This window comes from Rousettus aegyptiacus, unplaced genomic scaffold, assembly GCF_014176215.1.
Source record: "Rousettus aegyptiacus isolate mRouAeg1 unplaced genomic scaffold, mRouAeg1.p scaffold_m13_p_3, whole genome shotgun sequence".
NCBI classification, from domain to species: domain Eukaryota; kingdom Metazoa; phylum Chordata; class Mammalia; order Chiroptera; family Pteropodidae; genus Rousettus; species Rousettus aegyptiacus.
Genome location: NW_023416306.1, coordinates 106,432,790 through 106,456,618, shown reverse-complemented (window position 1 = coordinate 106,456,618; position 23,829 = coordinate 106,432,790). Strand labels below are relative to the sequence as shown.

The window sequence follows — 23,829 nt, the reverse complement described above, 5'->3', positions numbered from 1 at the left end:
ATTTTCTTTTCTGTCTGAATATTAATTTTAAAACCATTTCTGTCTGTATTAGGTCGCATGTTTGCAGCAGTTAATTTAGTTCACTAACTTGTTATCTTGAATTCTTCTTTTCTGTCCCTTCAGTAAAATTGACTTTCCTTTGAGATATCTCTTTGGCTGGTATGATGTGTTTGTTGGATAAGGGAGGAGGTGTTAGTCTTTGCTCATCTATCTGCTCAGCTTTCTTGGTTGTATTCTTTGAGGTTGTTTCTTAAGCAATATATAGCAAGTGTTTGTTTTTTTTTTTAAATTTCAATTCAATCAAATAATCTTTTTACATATGTTTGAATTACTGATGTGTTTGGATTCATTTACTTTTTATTATGTTTGATATATGTAAATCTTTTATTTTTATGGAAACGCAGGTTGGCATACATAACCTGTATTTACTTTTGTTCAATATCAGTTATTTTTCTCTGATCACTTCTAACTCTTGTCATTATTTGAACGCATTTCTAATATTTTGGTTTTGGTCCACATGCTCTTGTTTTTTTTTGTTTTCTTTTCTAGTTTGTCTTCTGTTACACTGATAAAGTTCTCTTTTTTCTCTCTGTTGATATATAAAATGAAACATTTTCTTTCTTTTGACAGGTGTCCTTATGTTTTATATACAATAATTTTTTGCTTGATGTCCTCGGTAAGTTCTGAAACATTAAGCAAAACTGTATGTAACAAACGAATTTTACCATAAGCTAATTTGTATAAACAAGAGTTATGTTTCTCTAGCATCTCATCAACGTTGTAACAAAATGACATTGTCTGAAACTGTTATTTGAGAACCTGCTGTCCGCCATATTTTTTATGATTAATGTTATTTAATAATATTTTTCCTTTTATATATTCCACTCTCCTTGAGTGTACTTTTTCTCTTGCTGTTTTATTATTGTTTAGAATGACCTCAGTGGCTGGTCGAAGCGAACTGCATACCAGCAACATATCAGGTTAATAATTTCAGAGAGACTTATCAAATAAGCCGATCAACTACAGTTCCAATACACATCAAAAAATAATTTAAAAACTCATTTAACACAATAATCAGAACAAGAATTCATGTGATTCTTCCTCATAGCCTTTGCCCCTGATCTTCCTTTTCCCTGGAGTGAATTTCCTCTACTGGACCCAAGACATGTTCCTTCACTTCTTTCTAGTCGCTGCTCCTAAAGAAACATGTGCACATATGATTAAAGAGGAATGCTCAAAAAAAGTTTATTATAGTGTCATAATTTATAGTTTAAAAAGTCACATCAACTCCCCATCAATAGAGGAAGGGCTGTATATTAATAGTAGTATATCCATAATATGGCATATAATGCAGAAGAAAGACCTATGGGTGTTAACATGATACGACCTACAAGATTTATTATTGAATTTATAAAACAAGTTACAAAAAAAATATGCACAATATGTATCATTTTGTATTAAAGTGAAAACCGTAAATAAAATAATACATATTTTCCATTTATTCATATATTTGATACAGGTATGTTTACTCTATAGTAACACTCCCAGAAGCATCAACTCCAAATTAATGAATGATGAAAAAGTCAAAATCAAGAGTGCTAGTGAAAGGGGATTTTAGTCTATATATAAAGTTTTTTTCCTTTAATAATTCATATATTCATGAATTTCTTTTAATATTAAAATTAATAAAAAGTCATAAAAGCCATCATAAAGGTTTATGTATATCCTCCTCTATTCTTCTCATCAAAAAAGGGTGAAAGGAGAAAATGACACTTTCTTCATAGGATCTCTCCAACCATTCCAAGTATTTGATTCCTCTTATAGGGTCATATAGCCTTTCATTTTCATTCCTCTTAAGGTTCTATTCTTTTTTTTTTAAGCATATGTTTTTTGTTTTGTTTGGTTTTGGTTTTGGTTTACATTATATAGCACATTTTATTTTTTTATTTTAATTTTTCTGGCTTTATTGAAATATAATAGACAACTAGTTGCTTGTATTTACGTTGTAAAATTCAATGATTTTTTAAAATTATAGTTGGCATACAATAATATATTAGTTTTATTTATACAGCGTAGTGATTAGAGATCTGTATGGCTCACAAAGTGATCATCCCACTAAATCTAGTACTGCTCTTCTCCTTTACGTATTTATTAAAGTGTACGTTTTTCAAAGTGTTTCTTTTTTAAAAAATTTAATTAATTTTAAATATACAGTACATCGGTTAGATATCTATACAGTTTGTAAAATGATCCCCCCAATTGCTTCCTCCTTCCCTGACCCTCCACCTAACCAACGTATTAATGCTAACTGCATTCCCTTTGCCATGCTCTCCAACCCCATGACCATCCATCAGCTACTAATTTGTACTTCGTTAACCCTTCACCCCATTCTTCCAGTCCCCTCAATCCCTTTCCCCTCTGTACATCACCAAATTGTCCACTATATTGGTGAGTCTTTTTTTTTTTTGATTAGTTTGTTCTTTTTATTTAGATTCCACATATAAGTGAAATCATATCGTTTTTATCTTTCTCTGTGTGACTTAAATACCTTCTAGGTCCATCAAAGCAATATCTTTTCTCATCTCCACCCCCTGTTTTTTTTCATATATCAGAGCCTTGTTTTCTTATCCTTTCATTTACTTTATTGTTATTAAGTTGGAGCACCTAATTCTTTTCCCTTTAAGGTACTTATTGATAGGAATGTAGTTGTTACCATTCTTTATTCCTGTTTTTGATACATGTTTTTTCTTCTTAAAGAAGTCCCTCCAGTATTTCCTATAATACTGGCTTGGTGAAGATAAGTTCCTTTAGTTTATTTTTGTCTAGGAAGCTCTTTATCTGTCCTTCAACTCTAAATGATAGTTTTGCTGGATAAATTATTCTTGGTTGTAGATTCTGGGTCTTGACCCTTTTTTGCCAAGCTCTTCTGTTCTGCATAGTTTCTTTTGAGAAATCAGCTGCCAGTCTTATGGGGGTTCTCTTATAAGTAACTATCTGTTTTTCTCTTGCTGCTTTGGCTTTTTAATTATGATGTGTTTTGGTGTGGGCCTCTTTGGAACTCTGATTTTTGGAATTCTCTGTGCTTTTTGGGGTTTTATGTCCATTTCCTTCACCAGATTAGGGAAGTTTTCCATCATTATTTCTTCAAACAGCCATTCAAGAACTTGATTTTCTTCAGTTACACTGATCAGATGGATATTTGGACCCTTAATAGTGTCCTATATCCTCCTTAAATTATATATAGAGTCTTGGCATCTTATCTCTTGCTGTTCTGATTGTGTGTGCTTGACTTTCCCATCCTCTAAATAAGGGATGAGATCCTCTTCTTCATTCACTTTTTTTGTTTCTTTGTTTATTCCATTTAATATATCCCTTATCTTTGGTAATGTGTTCTTAATTTCAGACTGGTTCCCTTTTATAAGTTTCATTTCCATTTTTATGTTTTTTTTTTTATCTTTTTGTTGAAGTTCTCTACACTTCCCAAAAATTCTTTGAGCGTCTTTATAACCAGTGTTTTGAACTCTGCATCTATTAGATTACTTGACTCCATTATATCTGGATCTTTGTTCTGTTCTCTCATATGGATTCTGCTTCTTTGTCTTCCCATTTTGGCTGCCTTTCCACATCTGTTTCTATGTACTAAGCAAAGCTCTTAAGTCTCCCAGTCTTATTAGTGTGAATTTGTGAAGTAGGTGTCTACTGACAGAGTCCTGAGAGGGGTTCAGCTGCAGGTCAAATTTAGCCCAAGGCTCTATCCCTCAAGAGCCATCTATTAAGATTCGGCAAGCGATCTATAGATGCTGTGCTTATACTTGCCTCAAAAGGCCACACCAGAAACCAAGGCCAGCTGCCTCTAGTGTGAGTCTAGGCACTGCTCAGCAAGAAGCACCTGAGTCGTTGAGGATCTACCTGGATGTGGCTTAGGTGGAGCCGTGATTTGGGGGAAGCAAGGTTTTAAGGACTTGTCTGGGCAGAGCGACCTCTGTTAACCAGTTGATGACATCTCGGCTATGGCAGCACTGTGTCCGCTCACTGGAGGGGATGGTTCAACAGGGAACAATGGATACCTCCAGCACTTCAGCACTGGTGCTCAGAGTGAGCAGGTCCTTCACTGAGAAAATTTGCTTTTGGACCTGGCCACTTCAAGATGCCTCTGCTACTGCCACTGCCGCATCTCTGCCTCACTTAGCCACGCAAGACCTGGTAGCCCCATGTTTATGCAGTTATTTTGAACTAAGAAATCAAATAGCACAAACTGCAAAATTATTTTATTACACAAATTTTATGAACTGAAAATTTAAAGTAGAAATATGTTCATTAAAAAAAGCCATTTAATCTAATTTTGTATTTTGTTTTCTGATCATCTGCATTTCCTTCATCTAGAAACAAAGAGTGAAAGACATTGGAGTTGTGTTACCGCTGGGTTAGGTGGTGTGAAGCGGTCGCTGTTGATGTTTTTTTTCCCACTAGGGGGCACTGTTGGCTTTACAAGGAAGGATTTTCTCTGATGGTCCCAGAGGGTTGAACAGCTAAGAGAGGAGACCAGAGAGCACTTGAGCTAGTTAAATTATAGACAGCAAATGTAGGGAAAGGAGGAATGGTGTTTGTGTTAAGTTTCCCTCAGGTTTTCATTTCTGTGACTCTATACACCTCAGAAATTCCATACTGTATAAATCCTTTGTGAGGATGATTCTCTGAGCAAAGGCACGGGGGATAGAATGTTAACGGTTGTCATGAGCATAGAGCTCAACAGAAGACAACTTCATAACTTGTTTCCACTAAAAAATTTTTAAAACTAAATTTTCCAAAATATAAGCACTTAGAAATTATTCCAAAATCCAAGATCACCTTCCTTTTCATATATCTCCCCTCAGACTAAAAGAAAACAGAACAATGAGGAGAGTAGAAGATAACGTGACAAAATAAGAAACACAACTAGAAGGATGAAAGGAAGAGGACAACATTTAATATGACCAGCAATGTGTGGCTTGATGAGAAATAGCTGTGTGGGTCTCAAAGTGCTCAGGTGTTAGACAGGATAGAGGGAGAGGTGACAATTAAGTCACAGTAGACATTATACATCATACATATACTTATTTTTCACTAACTGAACCTTTGTTGGAAAAATTTCCTATGCAGATAGTGACTGTATGACCTGAGTTTCTATTACTCTTGATTTCAAGAAAATATGTTCAATGCATGATGCATTCTATCATATCGTCTTCCTTTCTCCGAATTTTCATAAAACTGAATTCTTAATTTCTATGTCAAACTATGCAATTTGAAATTGAAGCCATACTTCCCAGCCTCTATTTCAAGACTTCATGATACTTCAATGCTCTGATTCACTAAGTTTATACTCTCATTCTTCTCAAAAGTATCATCCCCCTTTTCTCACACAGAAACACAAAGTTCTCTTACATAAAGTGTTTTAAGGATAAAGCACCTTATAATTTCATATATTGGAAATACTGCCCAGACATCCTGCATTTTTAGTACTTTGTACCTATGATTTTGAAACAATGAATGTGCCATCTCCTGGGCCACTATGGGTGGAGTTTCCTGTGAAGTGAATGACAGGGCTCAGATGTGACTGGTGCTCAGTGAGTCTGGTGGAACCTAACAACTGAAAGACAACCTTTGTCTGGTCTAGGACTCTACTCCCTCCAGAGCAGGGGCAAAGGCACCACAGCAACTGGGCAAGGAGTCATGGAGAGACACCGAGGAGCTCTGCTGGGGCTTCTGTGGGTCCAGGTTTGCTGTGAGTTGGCTCTGTCCCAGATGGGGGCCTGGGAAGTGTTCCATAGCTGAATGTGGAGGGAAGGAAGGGAGAACTGATATAGCTCCTAGACATCCTGTTTGGGTACTTCTTGGGATATTTCATAGGTTTAGAAGCTGCATCATTAGTCCCCAGTGACATCATTAGTGTTTGTTTTCCTCTTTCCAAGCAGGTGTGAGAGGGCTGGATGTGGAGCAGAGTCCTTTATCCCTGAGTCTCCAGGAGGGAAGCAATTCTACTCTGAGGTGCAAATTTTCTACCACGGTGACATTTATGCAGTGGTTCCGACAGAATCCTGGAGGTGGCCTCACCAGTCTTTTTTACATGAGTTCAGGAACAAAGCAAAATGAAAGATTAACCTCTTCAATGAATACTAAGGAACGGTATAGTACCCTGCTCATCACAGACTCCCAGTTGGAGGACTCAGCCACCTACCTCTGTGCAGGGCAGGCACAGTGCTCCCAGACGATCTGCAGCCTGTACCCAAACTGCAGCTGGGCCTGCAGCCCCACCCCTCCCACGGGGCAGGCATGTTGCTGGCACAGGTGCCTTTACACAGTAAACTTGTGGCAATCTTGAGCTCTCTAGGATCCCAAAGGGGGTGGCAATAAACCTTATTAATAAATTATTACAAAATTAAATATACATGTAAATTGCAATAAAACATGTCCAAGAGTTATTAAAATCCTCAAAAGTTTAGAGACTCATGTTTAGAAAATTGCTCCAACATTGGAAAACAAATATTCATAGGCTTAGAAATAGAAATTAAATAGAAAGATAATAGCTTCAATGGAAAAAATGTCATTTACACGTGCAATTTGAACTAATTCAGCAAACTCGGTATTAACATAGAAGATAGGTAAATTAATTTTCTTGATAATTAAAAAGACAGTGACAGGATGCATAAACAAGCATTCTGCATTACTATATACAAGTCATGAAGGCACTTTTAGTTTCTTAGAAGTCCTCTGCCATTACAGAAAATATCAGAGAAAACATTAAAATGTTGTTGTATAAATTTACATTTAAAATTAAATCTGACTTACATGAAACTGATTGCTATGCAGAGTTAAATCTTTTAGAGAAAAACTGTTTCACTAGAGACATCAGCTCTAGATTTACTAGAATTTATATTTTAAACTCATTTATCAGCTATTTATGCTGATATTGCTACACCACAGAAAATACTCTTTAAGAGCTTTACTCTCAGTTCCATCAACAGAAATAGCCATCTCAAAATTAGAAATTATGAAATATTCTGTTTGCAGTATTTTTATTAACAACTGACATTGCTTTTAATTATATTGATTGGAATGTGATGTGGAATGTGTAAATGTAAAAAAATAACCTACCAAATTAATTTATAGAAAAGCAAGCCAGAAAATCTTATTATTGTCAGGATCCCAGACTAATAAAGTATTTTTTTGTTACTGAATTGTTAAAATTATGACCCCAAAATATTATTTGCAAATGGTAATTTTATTTTGTCTCTTATGTATCATTATAAATCCCATCATGTTTTCTAAGTAAGAAAATATTTTTTAAAAGAGAGCTCTATATTTTATTACATAATATCATTTTTTCTTTTTCTTGTCCCAAACTTTCATTTTGTACTGGGTCCCCAAAATTACAGTAGTCAGTCTGTTGTGATTTTTCGACACCGGAGTTGATCTTGGGAGGAGGGAGCTAGAAGCCAGATACAATCAGGTTGTTTGAGAGAGCAGTTTTTTCCTCTATGTGTGACTAAACTCATGCACCTCCTCCAGGTTCTACAAGTTGCTCAATTTTCTTCTTACAAGAGAGATATGAAAGTTACAGATATACATATAAAAAATGAATTTCCAGAAAGAAATGTTCTGTTTCCCCAGGGCTCAGCCATGGAGTCCATCCCCATTGCACTGTCTGTGATGACATTTACACTCAGTGGGGAAGTCCTATTCTATTCCATTTTCCTAGAGACTTAGGTTATCCTTGATCCATCACTGATCCTGTAGAAGAAATGAAAACCCAGACAGGAACTCATACTGATGACCCCGTTTCTATCACTGAAGAGGGCCCAGGTTTGGTTGGGGGCTACCGTAGACATACCAGACATACCTGACTGCATGAGGCTGTGAAAATGGTCTTGGTGCCCCACGATGCAGGACAATTTCTCCCCGGTCTCACACCACTCTATATTGTACCCAACCAGTCCTCAATAAATCTTTACTTTGTAGAAAGAAACTGGATCTCATTAATCCCTCTTTAGGATTCTTTTCCCTGCTTTCTTCCTATGGGACCATCCTACTGAGCAAAAAAAGCTGCCTAACGCAAGCCCCTTCACTTCGATCTCTGCAGTTTGAGTTTGTGAAAGCTGTGGGCTAACAGTTCCACTGCTGGAATGAAGCATTCTAATTGTTGTAAATCTTTGACCCTTTGGGCAGGAAAAAAGACAGGCTGAGCCATTGCCATTACTGGCAAACCAAGTCCATCATGCACTTTCTTGTAAGAGTAAGCCAAAAGGGATAGTGCCATCACCAACACTCCGATGTATTTCTAAGGGTTTTTCTAGACATTGCAAATATGTTCATTATCCCAGGTAGACATTTCTGAAAGGTAGTATATGAATCAAGAGCACCACTAACACGTTGTTGTAAAGAAATGATTACTGGAATCTGGAGCCTAGGGGGAACGTTGTCTTCAAGCCGCTGGCAGTTCATGAAGGTACTAGAAGAACCCTCTCCAGGTTAACACTTTGATGATGAATCAGGCCATAGCCAATGAAGTAGTAATGGGGCTGCAAATTTTGTCCAGGGCATCACTACCTGTGTTAGACTTAATATGTGGAACACTCTGCTGTACAGAGCATAGTTAAATTGTCACAATCCATTCTGGATCTCTAACTCAAAAAGGCAAGTGCTGATATGGAGTGTCTGGTTTCTAAGATGAGGGAAATTAGTTCAATGTAAAATCTGTGAGTTCTATCTCATGGATGATGAAAGAGAGAATAGAGGACAATCTTTAGAATGGAAAAGTTTTACTTATGTAAAAAACATTTATATTTACACGTTGATCCTTATATGTTGATTTGTGATTCTTCATCATAGCTGAAGGATGAGGGATTATGCTTATTTCCCTAACTCGTGAGGATTATTGAGTACAAATCGCAGGAAAGGAGCTTTCACATCTGGAAATGAGGTAGTCTTGGTTTGCCAGGGACTATTTCTCACGATCAACTTTTTAGGGTCAGTTCTTATTTGTACTATTTCCCTAGCAGACATCGGCAATATTCAGCTTTCCCTAGATCGTTTTTCTTACAGAGGTAATTGGAAAATACAAAGTTATTAAAGGAGATGAAAAAGAGTTTTCGATGGAGGGAAATAATTCTGGAAATTTATAGGTCTGAGAAATTTGATCATGTCAATGGAAAAGAACATTGGGTCAGACTGTTTACTGTCTCATGGAAATTTCCATTCCTGCTTCCTTATCATTAAGATTTAATCCTTTACCTCTTGTCACAGTCATCTCTACTGAAGGAAGTTTGCACATTCTGACTCTTGGTAGGTACTGTCAGTTTTCTGGGAATAGCAAGGTCATGGGCAAGACCAGCTTAGAGGAGCAGAGTCTGAAATAATAGGTATTTAAAATATTGAATCAACAACTCTCTTACAAGTTTCTTTTAGAAAGAATATTTCTCCATGACTATTACTGGATGTACATTTTGGTTGAAATATTTTATATTTTCTTTGTATAAGAGACCTAGTCTAACACTGACCAGTGGAACAGAATTGAGAGTCCAGAAGTAAATTCATATTTATATGGGCAAATAATTTTTGACAAAAAAGACAAAAACATATAGTGGAGAAAGGAAAGCCTCTTCAATAAATGGTGCTGAAAAACCTGGAAAGCCATCTGCAAAAGAATAAAACTAGACTGTTATCTATCACCACACACCAAAATTAACTCAAATTGAATTAAGGACCTGAATATAAGACCTGAAACATTAAAATGTGTAGAAGAAAACATAGGAACGAGACTCAAAGATCTTGGACTTAAAGAGGATGTTATGAATGTGGTCTCAAAGGCAAGGAAAGTAAAAGCAAAAAGAAATGAATTAGACTACATCAAGCTAAAAAGTTTGTGCTCAGCAAAAGGAAGCATCAGCAAGTTAAAGAGACAACCATCCAAATGGGAAAAGTGATTTCCAAGCAATGCCAAATGGGAAAAGTGATTTCCAATAAGGGTGTAATATCCAAAATATACAAAGAACTCATACGAGTCAATAACAACAAAAAAAACAAACGACCCAATCAGAAAATGGGCAGAGGACCTGAACAGACACTTCTCCCTAGAACACATACAAATGGTCAACAAATATATGAAATGATGCTCAACATTGCTAGCTATTAGGGAAATGTAAATGAAAACCACAATGAAATACCATTTCACACTTGTTAGAATAGTCATAATCAACAGGACAAGTAATAACAAATGTTGGAGAGGGTGCTCAGAAAACAGAACCCTCATACACTGCTAGTGGGACTGCAAATAGGTACAGCCACTATGGAAAACAGTATGGAGGTTCCTCAAAATCTAACAATTGATCTACCATATGATTCAGCAATCTCTCTAAAAAAGCTGTAGTACATATATTACTCAGCCATAAAAAGAGATGAAATACTGCCATTTGCAACAATATGGATGGACCTTGAAATAATCAGACTAAGCAAAATAAGCCAGACAGAAAATGTTGATAATCAAATGATATCACTTATATGTGGGATATAAACCTAAAAGTAACAAATGAACAGGACAAAGAAACAGAGACTCGTGGTCATGGGCAATGGACTAGTGGTTATCGGTGGGAAGGGTAGAGAGGGGAGGAAGAAAATATAAAATGTTAAAAAAAAAAAAAGAGACCTAGTCTACTATTGAAAAAATAGCAACAGAATCTGCCTCTTTCTAAGGTGTAAACCATGACTCAGTGGAAGACAGAGACAGAAATCGTGATCTCGACATCTAACTTAATCTCTGATTTAAGATTTTATTTGTTTGACCTATGCTGCCTTTTCGTGTCTGAGACCCTCGTAAGCACAGGGTAACAACATTCAACAAACAAATTCAGTAGTTATGGATGTGACCACAGGGTGGTAGTGCTTTGCTGTTGATGAAGGATATGTTGATTCTGAATGAGTCATCTGTGGCAGAAGCAGAGCGTTTTCCCTATTGGCTGGGCAGAGAGTGTGAGAAACCCCATGTTTGTTAGAGAAAAGAAGGGATAGCCTGGTAATAAGTAACTCAATTGACTGGAGATTGCAAGTCTATAATTGATCTAAATTGAGAAGAATGCTGAAGACATCCATTGGAGCTTTATATGTGTTCTTGTGGCTGCAACTGGACTGTGAGTTAAGGGTTCACAGGAAACAGGGTATATTAGTGGGTATTCTTTAGAAGCCAAGGAAGAGACTGGCTTTATTCAGGCTCCTTCTAGTTACTATAGAAGAGGAAAAGTATATTCTGGACAGTAACAATCTGGCACGCTTTCATCTTTCTCTGACTTTTTCTTTCTGTATAGGGGTCATCCGAGGAGAAAAAGTGGATCAGCATCCTTCTACCCTGAGTGTCCAGGAGGGAAACACCTCTATTATCACCTGTACTTATTCAGACAGTGCCTCAAAGTATTTCCCTTGGTATAAGCAAGAAGCTGGAAAAGGTCCTGAGCTCATTATAGATATTCTTTCAAATAAGGACGAAAAAAAAGATAGAAGATTCACTGTTACACTGAAGAAGGCGGAGAAACAGCTCTCCCTGAGCATCGAAGACACCCAGCCTGGAGACTCAGCTGTCTACTTCTGTGCAGCGAGGCCACAGTGCTTCCCAGGCACCTGCAAGCTGTGCACAAACCTGCGAGTGGAGCAGCGCCCCCTTCTTTGAAGGGACAGACCTTTGTCAGATAGTGTTCGTCACCAAGTGGAAATGAATGTGTTGTCTCTTAAAAACACATAATAAGAAGGTTAGGTTTAAGATGATCCAGAAAGAATGCTTTGTCGATGACTGTTTAGTGGATTTTTGAAATTTAGGCTTTGAAGATGACTTTACATTTGCTAGTCAGGCTCTTTTCATATAATTAAATTCTGAGTATTTCTATTATGAGTGAGTTTTGAAATCTTATCTTTCAAATTTTGCATGTTATTTTTTGCCCAATTATAAAGCATTACATGCTAAATATAGAAAATACATAAAATATAAATATGTAAAATTGATAATTCTACAGCCAGTTAATTTATTGCTTATATATATAATGTACCATTTTCACAAATTCTAGTGTAAGATTCTGATTTTTTCACTTAATGGTAAATCTTGAATTGTGTATTCCATTTTTTGTCTTCTCCTCTAATTCCTGATTTTTAATAGTCCTGAGAGCATGTCAATACAATTACATTGTATTTTCCGCCTCCCCGTAGATTTATGGTAAAATTTGTCAGCTGTCAGCTGTTCTATGTGCTCTGAGCATTTTATGTATTGATTTAAGTATTTTTTTATTTTTCAATCATAGTTGACATACAGTATTCTATTAGCTTCAGGTGTATAACATTGTGATTAAACATTTATAAAACTTATAAAGTGATACCCTGATAAACCTAATGACCATCTGATACCATACAGCGTTATTACAATATTATCGACTACATCCCCAATGCTATACTTTACATCCCATGACTATTTTGCAGCTACGAATTTCCACTTCTTAATCCCTTCCTCTTTTTCTCTATATCATCCAAACTCCCTACTATCTGGCAACCATCAATAGGTTTTCAGTATTTAAGAGCTTAATTCTGTTTTGTTTTTATATTTTGATTTTTGGATTCCATATATAAGTGAAATAAGGTGGTATTTGTCTTTCTCTGCCTGCCTTATTTCACGTAGCACAATATCCTGTAGGTACATCCATGTTGCCCTGAGTGGTACGTTTTCATTCATTTTAATGGCTGAGTAATATTCCATTGTATATATTTACACCTTTTTTATACTTATTCACCTATTAATAGACATCCATGTTGCCTCCATATCTTGGCTATTGTCAATAATGCTGCAATGAACATATGGATGCACATGTCACTTTGACGTAGTGTTTTGTTTATTTCTTTTTGGATAAATACCCGAAAGAGGGATTACTGGGTCCTTCTTCATTTCTTGTTAAAAGTCTATTGTGTCTGTATAACTATTGTTACCCCAGCTTTTCTTTTTCATTTCCATTTTTGTGACATATGTTTTCACATCCCTTTACTTTCAGTCTGTGTGTGTCTTTCGATATGAAAAGAGTCTCTTGTAGGTAGTGTACGTAAGATTCTTGTTTTCTTATCCATTCGGCCACCCTATGTGTTTTGATTTGAGAATTTAAACCATTTACAGTTAGAGTAGTTTTTGATAGAAAAGTAGTTATTGTCTTTTTTTAAAGTTTTTTTTTCCCCCTGATCCTTCAAGAGGAGCTTTAATCCCTTGATTTTTTTTTTTTTGTATTATTAGTATACAGTACATTGGTTAGAAATTTATATAGTTTATAAAAAGACCCCTCTAATTGCTTTTTCTCTCCTCTGGCTCTCCACCTAGCCATTAGTTAATACTGATTTCATTCCCTATGCTGTACCTCTTATCCCCATGACCATCTATCAACTACTAATTTTTACTTCTTTAGCCCTTCATCCCTTTCTCCCAGCTCCCCAACCCTCCCTATCCTCTGGCCATCACCAGATTGTCCTCTATATTTATGAGTCTGTTTTTGATTAGTTTGTTTGCTTTGTTCCTTAGATTCTGCATATAAGTGACATCATATGATATTTATCTTTCTCTTTCTGACTTATTTCACTCAGAATAAAATCTCTAGGTCTATCCATGTCATTGCAAGTAGTATGATTCATTTTTTTGATGACTGAGTAATATTCCATTGTACATGTGAACAATAACTTCTTTATGGAATTATTTGTTGATGGGCATTGAGGCTGCTTCCATATCTCAGCTATTATAAATAGTGTTGCTATGAATACAGAGGTGCATAGATCTTTACAAATTATTATTTTGACTTTCTTTGGATAAATACCAGAAGTGCAATTGCTAAGTCAAAAGAAATAACTGTTTTTAATTTTTTGAGAAACCTCCAGACTATTTTCTATAGTGGCAGTACCAATTTACATTGCCACCAACAGTGTATGAGAGTTCCCTTTTCTCTGTATCCTCGCCAGAACTATTTTTTTGATTTGTTGATGATAACCATTCTTATAGGTGTGAGGTGATATCTCCTTGTGGGTTTAATTTGTTTTTCTCTGATAATTAGCGTCCTTGAGCATTTTTCATAAGTCTATTGGTCATCTGTATTTCCTCTTTGGAGAAATATCTATTCATGCTTTCTTTCTATTTTTTAATTGGATTGTTCATTTTGTTGTTGTTGTTGTTGTTGAGATGTATGATTTCTTTATGTATTTTAGATATTAACCTTTTATCAGATGTATCATAAGTGAACATCTTCTCTCATTCAGTTGGTTGTATTCTCATTTTTTTGATGTTTTCCTTTACTGTACAGAAGCTTTTTAGGTTGTTGTAGTCCCTTTTGTTTATTTTTTATTTTGTTTTCCTTGCCTGATGAGATATGTCTGAAAAAAGTTACTAGTAGCAACATCACAGAGATTACTGCCTATGTTTTCTTATAGAAGTTTTATGGTTTCAGGTCTTACATTTAAGTCCTTAATCCATTTAGAGTCTGTTTTTGTATATGGTGTAAGGAGATGATTGATCCAGTTTCCTTTATTGCACGTATCTTTCCAATTTCCCAGCACCGTTTATGGAAGAGACTTTTTTACCCCATCGTATATTCTTACCTCTTTTGTCATATATTAAGTGAGAGTGGATTTATTTTGGGGCTCTTTATTCTGTTCCATTGATTGATATATGGTTTTTTTTTGTCTGTCTGTCTGTCTCTCTTTCTCTCTCTCTCTCTCTCTCTCTCTCTCTCTCTCTCTCTCTCTCTTCCGTTCTTTCCTTCTTTCTTCCTTTCTTTCCTTCCTTCTTCCGTTCCTTTCTTTCTTCTCTCTCTCTCTCTCTCTCTCTCTCTCTCTCTCTCTCTCTCTCTCTCTCTCTCTTGCAAATATGTTTTCCCATTTGGATGGTTGTCTCTTTACCTCATTGCTTTACATATTTTGGGGCTCCCTGATTGGGAGTTCAGATATTAATAAGTGTTATGTCTTCTTGGTGCATGATTCCCTTTATCATTATGAAATGTCTCTCAGTATCTTTCTTTACCTTTTTTTATTTTGAAGTCTATTTCATCTGATATTAGTACCGCTACTCCGGCTTTTTTTCTGAATGCCATTTTCTTGAAATGTCATTTTCCTCCCTTCACTTTGAGTCTATAGTTGTCTTTTGAGCTGAGATGTGTCTTCTGGAGGCAGCATATAATTGAGTTTTAGTTTTTAATCCATTCTGAAACTCTGAGCCTTTTTATTGGCGACTTTAGTCCATTAACATTTTGGGTAATTATGGAAATATGAGGTCTTCTTGTAGCCATTTTATCTTTTGCTTTCTGGTAGCTCGGTATTTCCATTGCTTCTTTGTCCTTGTGTTTCTGTTTTCTTTATTTTGGTTGGCTTTGGTGGGTTTTCCCTATTGTCCTTCTTCTTTTATGTTATATACTTCAGTTTTGATTCTTCAGTGTGTGGTTACCATTAGGAATATGCAAAGGATAGTTATATAGAGAGAGTCGTCTGCTTTCTTCTAAATGTCCCCTATCTCCATTCCCCTTTGCAAATTTGGGTCCTCCCCCTTTCAGTCATTGTTACCTCAATTTGTCCCTATGTATGCTGAATGTTCATTACTATCTTGCTACAACAATTCTCTTATTATTATTTAAGCTTATAATGTCCTGTTCTTAGTAAGGGTTGCACTCCTCTGATTCAATTTGCCTGATAGTTGCTTTACTCCTAATTATGGTCTTTTTTTTTTTTTTTTTTTTTTTTTGGTCATTTTGTTTTAGGTGAACTGACCCCTTTCAGTATTTCCTGTAGTGCAGGCCTCATTGTGAGAATTCCCTCAATTTTTTTTATGTCTGGAAAGGTCTTAATTTCTCCTCCATATCTAAAGGAGAGCTTACCTGGATACATTATTCTAGGCTGGTAGTTACTTTCATTTAATAGTTTGAATATCTGATTCCACTCCTTTCCAGGTTGTAAGGTATGTGCTGAGAAGTCCAATGATAATCTAATGGGCTTTCCTTTATAAGTTACTGTCTTCTTTTCCCTGGCTGCCCTGAGAAATCTGTCTTTGTCATTGATTTTAATAATTTTAATACAATGCATCTTGGTGTAGGCCTTTTTTGAGATAATTGGGTGTTCTGTTGACTTCTTGAATTCCCAGCTCCGGCTCATTCTTTAGATTTGGGAAATTCTCGTCCACTATTTGTCTGAAAATACTTTCTAGTCCCTGCTGCTTTTCTTCACCTTTGATAATGCCCATTATTCTTATGTTTCCTCTCCTGATAGGATCAGCTAGTTCTTGTATTTTTCTTTCATTATTCTTCATTCTTTGGTTTCTCTCTTCTTCCTTCTGATTTATTTCTAGATTTCTGTCTTTGATATCACTGATCCTTTCCTCTATTTGGTCGACTCTGTGTCCCAAGCTTGCTATTTCATTTGTCAACTTTTGCAGTGTGTGTTTTTATCTCCAGAAGATCTATTCTGATCTTTTTGAGGGTTTCAATCTTCTTGCTAAAGATCTCATTCTGCTCATCTAGTTGTTTTTTTCAATTCCTGACATTGTTGATATGACTCATTTCAGAACACACTAAGTTTTTTCAGAAGTACCATCCTAAATTCTCTGTCATTTAAGTCGTGTATTTCTATGTCTATAAACTTATTTTCTGGAGACTTTTCTCTTTCTTTTTAGATGCCTTGTCACCTTGATTGTTCATGGTGTTTAATGGACTATTTCTCCTCCTGGGCATTAATGGAAATGTTTTAGCTTTTTTTTTTTTTTTCCCCCAGAGAGAAGATTTATTATATAAAGGTCTCTCTTTAGCCTGCTGCAATAAAGGCACTTTTCTTTTGGTTTCCAGCAGGTGGCGTCTAAGCCTCTTGGAAAACTGCTTTATATAAAGCCTTAATAATGCCTTTACTTTCTTTTAGATATTTAATCATACTCCCTACCCTCAGTTTCAGTCCCTGTCAGTGTTAGCAATAGTTCAGTAGCACTTGCTCAGATTCCCCTGGGGCTCTGTGGTGATAGGTCTCAGAGGGTATGGGAGTACGGGTCCTCTGGGTTGGGGGTTGGGGGCAGAGGCTCAGTCTCAGTTTTTCAGCCGCAGCCAGTAAAAATCAACTGTTGTTTCTCTGCCATCTGCTTCTGTGCTTTCTGCCCTGATGACTGGGCCTTGCCACTGGCTGTGTGGAACTCACAAGCTCTCTCAGTCAGGGCTGTTCAGGGAAGTCACGACACCTTTTTCCCCCCTTTGCTTCTGTAGAGATCTCCAGTGGCTGCCAGAGGCAGCGTCTTTATCTGTCCCAGTCCACTGTATGATATCTGGTATTCTGACCCGTGGTAGCTCTTGAGCGCAGATCCCACGCTCAGACATGTTGGTGTGCAGTTGGGTGTTTTTTGGTGAGTTTTAGATGTTCGAAGTTTATTGTTGTTTCAAAGGGAGAGATCAGGGGGTGTCTCTCACTCCACCATATTTTCTTTCAATCTTCTATATTTTTATCTTTTTAATAGTGTCATATAAATGGAATCATTTAACACATAACCATTTGGAATGTTTGAAGCTTGGTGAGAGAAAGCACATACCTCTGGGCACATGCATGATTTCCATCTCTGCCACCACTCTCAGATTTTTCTGTACTTGGTGTTTTGAACTTTTAAGTAAATTTTATTAGTATAGTTCATAATTTCAAGTGATTGAATTCCTCTAGCAGTATCAGTGGAGGTGTAGTTTTATTTGACTTTCAGTGACTTGGCATTTTATGACATATCCAACATGTCTTTACTTTGTTGCATAGCAATGGCTTCGTAGAGCTGAACTATAGCATTTATGCGAGTATTATCTTAAGTAAAGTCTGTACCTAAGCAAGTTATTTTACTAGTAAGAGAACAAAGTCAGGTAAATCAGAACTATCAAACATTCTAATATTAAAATGAGAATATACCTCTATAAGTATGAAAAATAAAAGAATGCAAAGTATGATATGACAATCAATGGTTTCAATCATCTAGGAGAATTCTCTTCTAATGTTATTGAATAAAGATGTCTACTTTATGTAATTATATATGCTTGTTTTAAGGGTCTTGAGTGAGTACTTATGTTCAGTGAACTCTCCGCTTCCGATGATCTCTGGAGAACTGCAGTTGAAGATCTCCAAAGAAGGTAACGTTACAATTTTGTTATTTCAGGGTGCATAATGTCACTCTAGTTGGTAAATATATAACCGAGGATCAATTTATTGTTCTTTGTGTGCTGAATTGGTAGTAAATAATATCTAATAAGGTCATTTTATAAGTCCAAATGACAATCTGTTCCTAGAACTTTTTTCAGAGCACCCAGTCAAATGTCTTAGGTCATGCAAGGGCTGATTAAAGAAAAACAATCTGTGACTTTTGATGAAAGGACTGAGTATCATTGATTTATTTTTCTAGTCGACTGTGTGAAAGATGAAAATATGTATGTTTTGGGACATTCTGAGTTCTATGGGCCTATTAGTGACCAGTTCATAATGAGAGAACATATGACTTTGTGAGGGGAAGAATGCTGGGCTATGAGAGGTAAGGCTAAAAATATGTTATTCCATAGGAGTGTCTAATACAGTAATTCATTTCAGTTTTAATATTCCATTTGTTCTTTTCATTTTTTCAGAGGGCGAGGAGATGATAAGAAAAGTGAAGATTCTAGGTAAGGGCAAAACCTTACTTAACTGGTCCTGAGAAATTTCGTTCTCTATATACAGATAATTTGAACTGGTATAGGTAGTAAACACAAAAATAAGTTTAATATTTAGCAACTGTGAGGGCCGTGGATTTCTAACAGGACAATGTTTCAACCCACAGAGAAAATAAAATACTATTTCTACTTATATCACGATCAACGGAGGGAATACGATTGTGTACAATCTTTTTGGAGATACTCAAATGTTTCCTTGGACAATATTCTAGTTTATATCCCACCTTTATAGGTTTTTATTGGTGCCAAGAAAAGCATGATCTGGCTCCACTGTCTGCCATCCTAGAAATATTCCTCCACCAGATGATATGTTCCTATTGTGATGTGTTGTTCCTGTAGTGTTTTAGCCAATGTTCATTGCAAATCATTGGGCTTCCAAAGGAAACCGCCTTGGCTTTAAAATATTTTTTTCTCCTAGACCAAACTAACCGATAATTCCTCGAGATTCTTTATTATATTGAAGGCCAAGTTTTCTCTTCCATGGATTTGTCTTTATGTTCTCAAAGAGTTGCTTGCATAAATAAAAAATACAGTCAGAAATCATATTTCGCATGACAGTTTGCTGAAGTATTTTTTTCTAGTTTCTCCAGTGTCTTTTATAATATAAAATTTTACTTTTAGGACAAAACTTTATCTAAGTAGCTTGAAGACATCAACTAATTTATGTATTTGCTGTCCTTTTTTTAATAGGGATGTATGAGATACATGAGAGGGTTACAGAAAGGTTAGGATGGTTAATATAACCCCATTGTTATAATATTCAAAAGCTTTGAACTATAGTAAAACTTATGATCACCACTGCGTATATATATAATTTAATATGCCAGAGAAAAATTCACAAGTTCTGCTACTTGAGTTAATTGTGCTTCTGCTAAAGGATTGGAATTTATAAAGTTGTCTGGAATAGTTACTTCATTCCCTGCCTGGTATTGTCCCTTTCAATTTTTAATGTAAGACATTAAAAAATCTATTAAGGCAGAAGTTGATTATGTGGAATATGGACATTTTTTGAATGATAGAAGTACAATCATGAGATACTCTAATTGAGAAGAGTAACAGAATTGAACCATATAAAAACAAACTAATAATATTTTATCGTTATTCAATCAGCTGGTAGATAAAAGTTGGTTGTTTTTAGATAGGAGAACAATTGTATGGTATGTGGTACTATCAGATTTCTCAGTGATTCCAGGGCAAGATCAGAAGATACTTCAACCAATTTAGCTAAGGCTACAATTACTTTAAGACACAGAGGACACATCTTGGCTTCTGTATCAAAAGATCGGCAATGATAGGCAATATGGCTTTATCGGTAGACACGTTATTGAGTAATATCCCTAGGCTTGGCTTTCCTTTTATAGTCACACAAAGGTCTATTGCAATCAGTGATCTTTTGATTAGTGATCCTATAGAGGCCTATGAGGTCATCTAGAAATATTGCTTTCAGAGTTGGGCATACAGTATAAAGAAGCTTGTTGGGGACCATTAAGGGTCTTAATTGAGGTAATGGGAAAAATGTAAGTTTAAAATATCAATAACATGATGATCAAACTCTGATGTCTTCTATGTCCTTTCTGAGGAGAGCTGAGCTATCACTCTAAATAGAGAAGAGAAGGGGACCTCTGTGACAGGACTGCATGCCTAAGGGCTTCATTTCAGTCTTCAGCAGAGAGAGATTAGTTGTTTTCCTGCTATTTGCACAAAGTAACTGAGCAGACATTAATAGTGAGGAGGAAAATTGCCTTAAAAATCAAGATTATAAGAACGACAGTGATTTTTTCATACACCTTAGTCTTCTTATCAGAAAGTAATTTATTTCTACCTTTGGTGAAACAACAGCATATATAGGCATAAGAATACATGATTTTTTCCATGTCATGTTGTTTCTATAATCCATTACATGTAGTATTTTTAAATAAGTGCCACTACCTAGTTCCATCACAGATGCAATGACTGATCATAGCAGTTGGTCAATTATTAGCTTTTTTTTTTTTCCAATATGCAATTTTACTCATGTTTATTTTCAGGTGTAATTATTTTTAAACTAAATGTTGGTTAATGCAAAAGGAACTTTGCATTGAGTGAGACTCAACCAGTATATAGAAAATTTTGACGTGACTCCCACTAACTTGCTACACCAGGAAACCCATTTCCTGTTCCGAGGCAGCAGCAATGTAGCTCAGCATTTATTCTGTCTCCCCGTCAGAGTCACCTTGTGTTGCAGAGCTCTGAAATTGAAAACGAACAAGATATTTTCCATCTAGTGAAATAACATGAACATGTTGCTCTCCAGACTTCTGGAGGTGGTCATGGCTTCAGTGTGGATAGGTAGGGATGGCCCAAGTGGTAATGGGCCTCCTGCGTGACCCAAGGAATGGGGGTCCAGACAGGGTCTTCTGGGTGCTGCGGGAAGGAAAGTTAGCAGAGAGAGAAAAAGAATTTTTTTTTTTTTGTCTCACGGCACTTATCTCCAAATCTTCTGATTGTATCTTTTGTCTTACAGGATCCAGTATTGCCCAGAGGGTAACTCAAGGCCAACGGGCAATGTTTGTGCAGGAGAAGGAGGCCGTGACCCTGGACTGCAGATATGACACCAGTGTCTCAAGCTATACCTTATTCTGGTACAAACAACCCAGCAGTGGGGCGATGATTTTCCTTATTCGTCAGGACTCTTACAACAAGCAAAATGCCACAGAAGATCGCTACTCATTGAATTTTCAGAAAGCAAACAATTTCGCCAACCTTGTCATCTCAACTGCACAGCTGGAAGACTCTGCATTGTATTTCTGTGCCCTGAGTGAGCCCACAATGAGATGTTTGTAGGAGGAACGTGCACCAAAACCTTAGGGCTCTGCTTGATGCATCTACCTGGTGTAGGGACCATGGCCTGCACAGACAGGAAGTGGCGAGGGCTGTGGCAGCACAGATGTAAGTAATGTTAGAGAGAGAACACTCTAAGAAAATACCTCTCAAGTTCATAAACCATGTCTAGAGTTATCATTCTTCAAAAATGTCCTTATTCTTGAAAATCTTATTTATTAAAGACAAAGAACAGCCACAATGAACAATTTGCCATTTGGTCATAAATTGAGCTAGAAGAATTTACTGAGAATTTCAGAAACATCTGATGGAGAAATCAGTAAAAACTATGTGAATTGTTGGAATTTCAGATCAATTTGTTTAGTAAATTTTTATTCGATATCTATTATGTGGGTGAGGTAAAATTCTCTTTTACCCTCTTTGAGTTGGCGGGATCTAAGAATTAAACTGACATAAGACACATTAACAGGAGAAAGCACTCAAATTTATTGAATTTTTACCTGTATGTAGAAGCCCTTATAAGAGAATGAAGATCTGAAGATTTATAGGCAGGAACATTTAAAACCCTTTAGATAAAGAAACAATCAATTTGTGTAGAATTTACCAGACTAAATCATGTGAGCTCGTTGATGTGCCCCTAGGGCTCAGTTGCTCTTATCTTTCTTAATGAGCAAGATGAAAATTAGTGTAAGAAAGTTTGCAGATTGTAGTGGTGTTGTGTCTGGCCTGTGAGTCCCTCTCCAATAAAAGCAGAGCTTATTTCCTGCCTTTAGGCAGTAAAAGAGAGCCTTTTCTGCGATTTCTGCCTTTAGTTCAAATTTTTATGTCAGAGATGAATATTTTGGGAGTGATATATTCTGATTTCTTTCAATTATATTACAGCCATTGTTTTCAATAAGAAAAGTCATGAAATCTCTCTGTATGTTTCGTCTTTTCGTATATCATACTGTTTTTTTACTTCTTAACAAATTGGTTTAATTTAGGTTTGTTTGATGTAAGTCCATGATACTCACATATATTTTCTCTGGTGCCTGCTCTACAACAAACTGTGCTCAGAGCTCATTCTATCTTATTGACACTCTGGCATAAAAAGACTCCATTTCTATAACTCCGATTTAAGTTCTTCCAACTAATCTTATGCAAAAAATGATAAAAAAAATTAGTGGGTTTTTGAGGGACTTGTGGGGGATCTCCCTGGTAGAGACACAAACTTCTTTATTTGTGCATAAATAGGCATTCTTTTGCTGCTAATATGAATCTCCATCGCTGTAGTACATGAAATTCCTCTTTTCATTATGTTTCTACAAGCTTTATTTAGTCCTATTGATCTCTTTGTCTCATTTTAACCCAACCGGAGATGATAGTTTTACAGAAACTTGTATTCCCTGCATGGGTAAATTGTTCCTTACTATTACTGATTTTCCAAAATGATTTTGGGTCATTATTACACATTTATTTTTTAAATTAAGTGATAAAAATTGTATCCCACTTGATGGACGCTCAATATCCCTTCATTAAAAGAAACAAAGAAACAAGAGAAAAAGTATTTAAAAACTAGAAAGTCGAAATCACCTTTAATAACTGTCTTCACACTTAAAATCTCTGTTTTTCCATTTTTTAAATGCACGTAAATGTTGTTTTTTTTATATAAAAAACTGCATGTTTTTCATTATATTTTGAAGTTTACTCCTTTATCCCCACACATAATTAAACTTTTTTTATGTTCATTATTAGTGGCATTCCATGTATGAAATGGCTATTTAAAATATCACATTAATAATGTTGCTAAGAGTTTCTAATTTTCAAACTACAGATAATTTGCAACATATCCCTACTTACATGACCACAATTTTATTTTACAGAGGCTAGCTAATTTTAATATAACACCTACTAAACATCGCACAATAAAAATGATTCACTCTTGAGTAGAGATGCAAATATTAATTAAAAAATTAAAAAATAAGAAAGTATCTTAACAGAATAATGCAGCTTGATTTCTCAATAAAAGTTATTTATTCAATTCCATATATCTATTTATTAAAAAAAAGGCAGATCGTGCACCTAATGTGTGACAAACTTTTGATGAGAGTTCATTTCACTTAATAGCCTTATTAACATCTGGAAGAGCTCAATTTTTATAATATCAGTTTATCTGTCCCCTACCAATCTCATTCATAAAGTTATCAACTCTTGGTGACTATCAGAGGATATGGTGAAGGGGCCAAGAATGAATATTGTTTTTTTCTGTTCTTGTCTTCACATTACCACTCCTCCAGCA

At 35.9% G+C, this 23,829-nt stretch overlaps 2 gene segments (V, D, J or C); both read left to right on the top strand.

The window, feature by feature from the left end:
• LOC107506178 overlaps window positions 1-23,829 on the top strand; it is a 492,806-nt gene that overhangs the window by 17,084 nt on the left and 451,893 nt on the right.
• Window positions 20,946-22,375, top strand: LOC107506565. The segment is given in 2 exon segments: window positions 20,946-21,059; window positions 21,235-22,375. Coding segments are annotated over 2 exon segments (375 nt in total).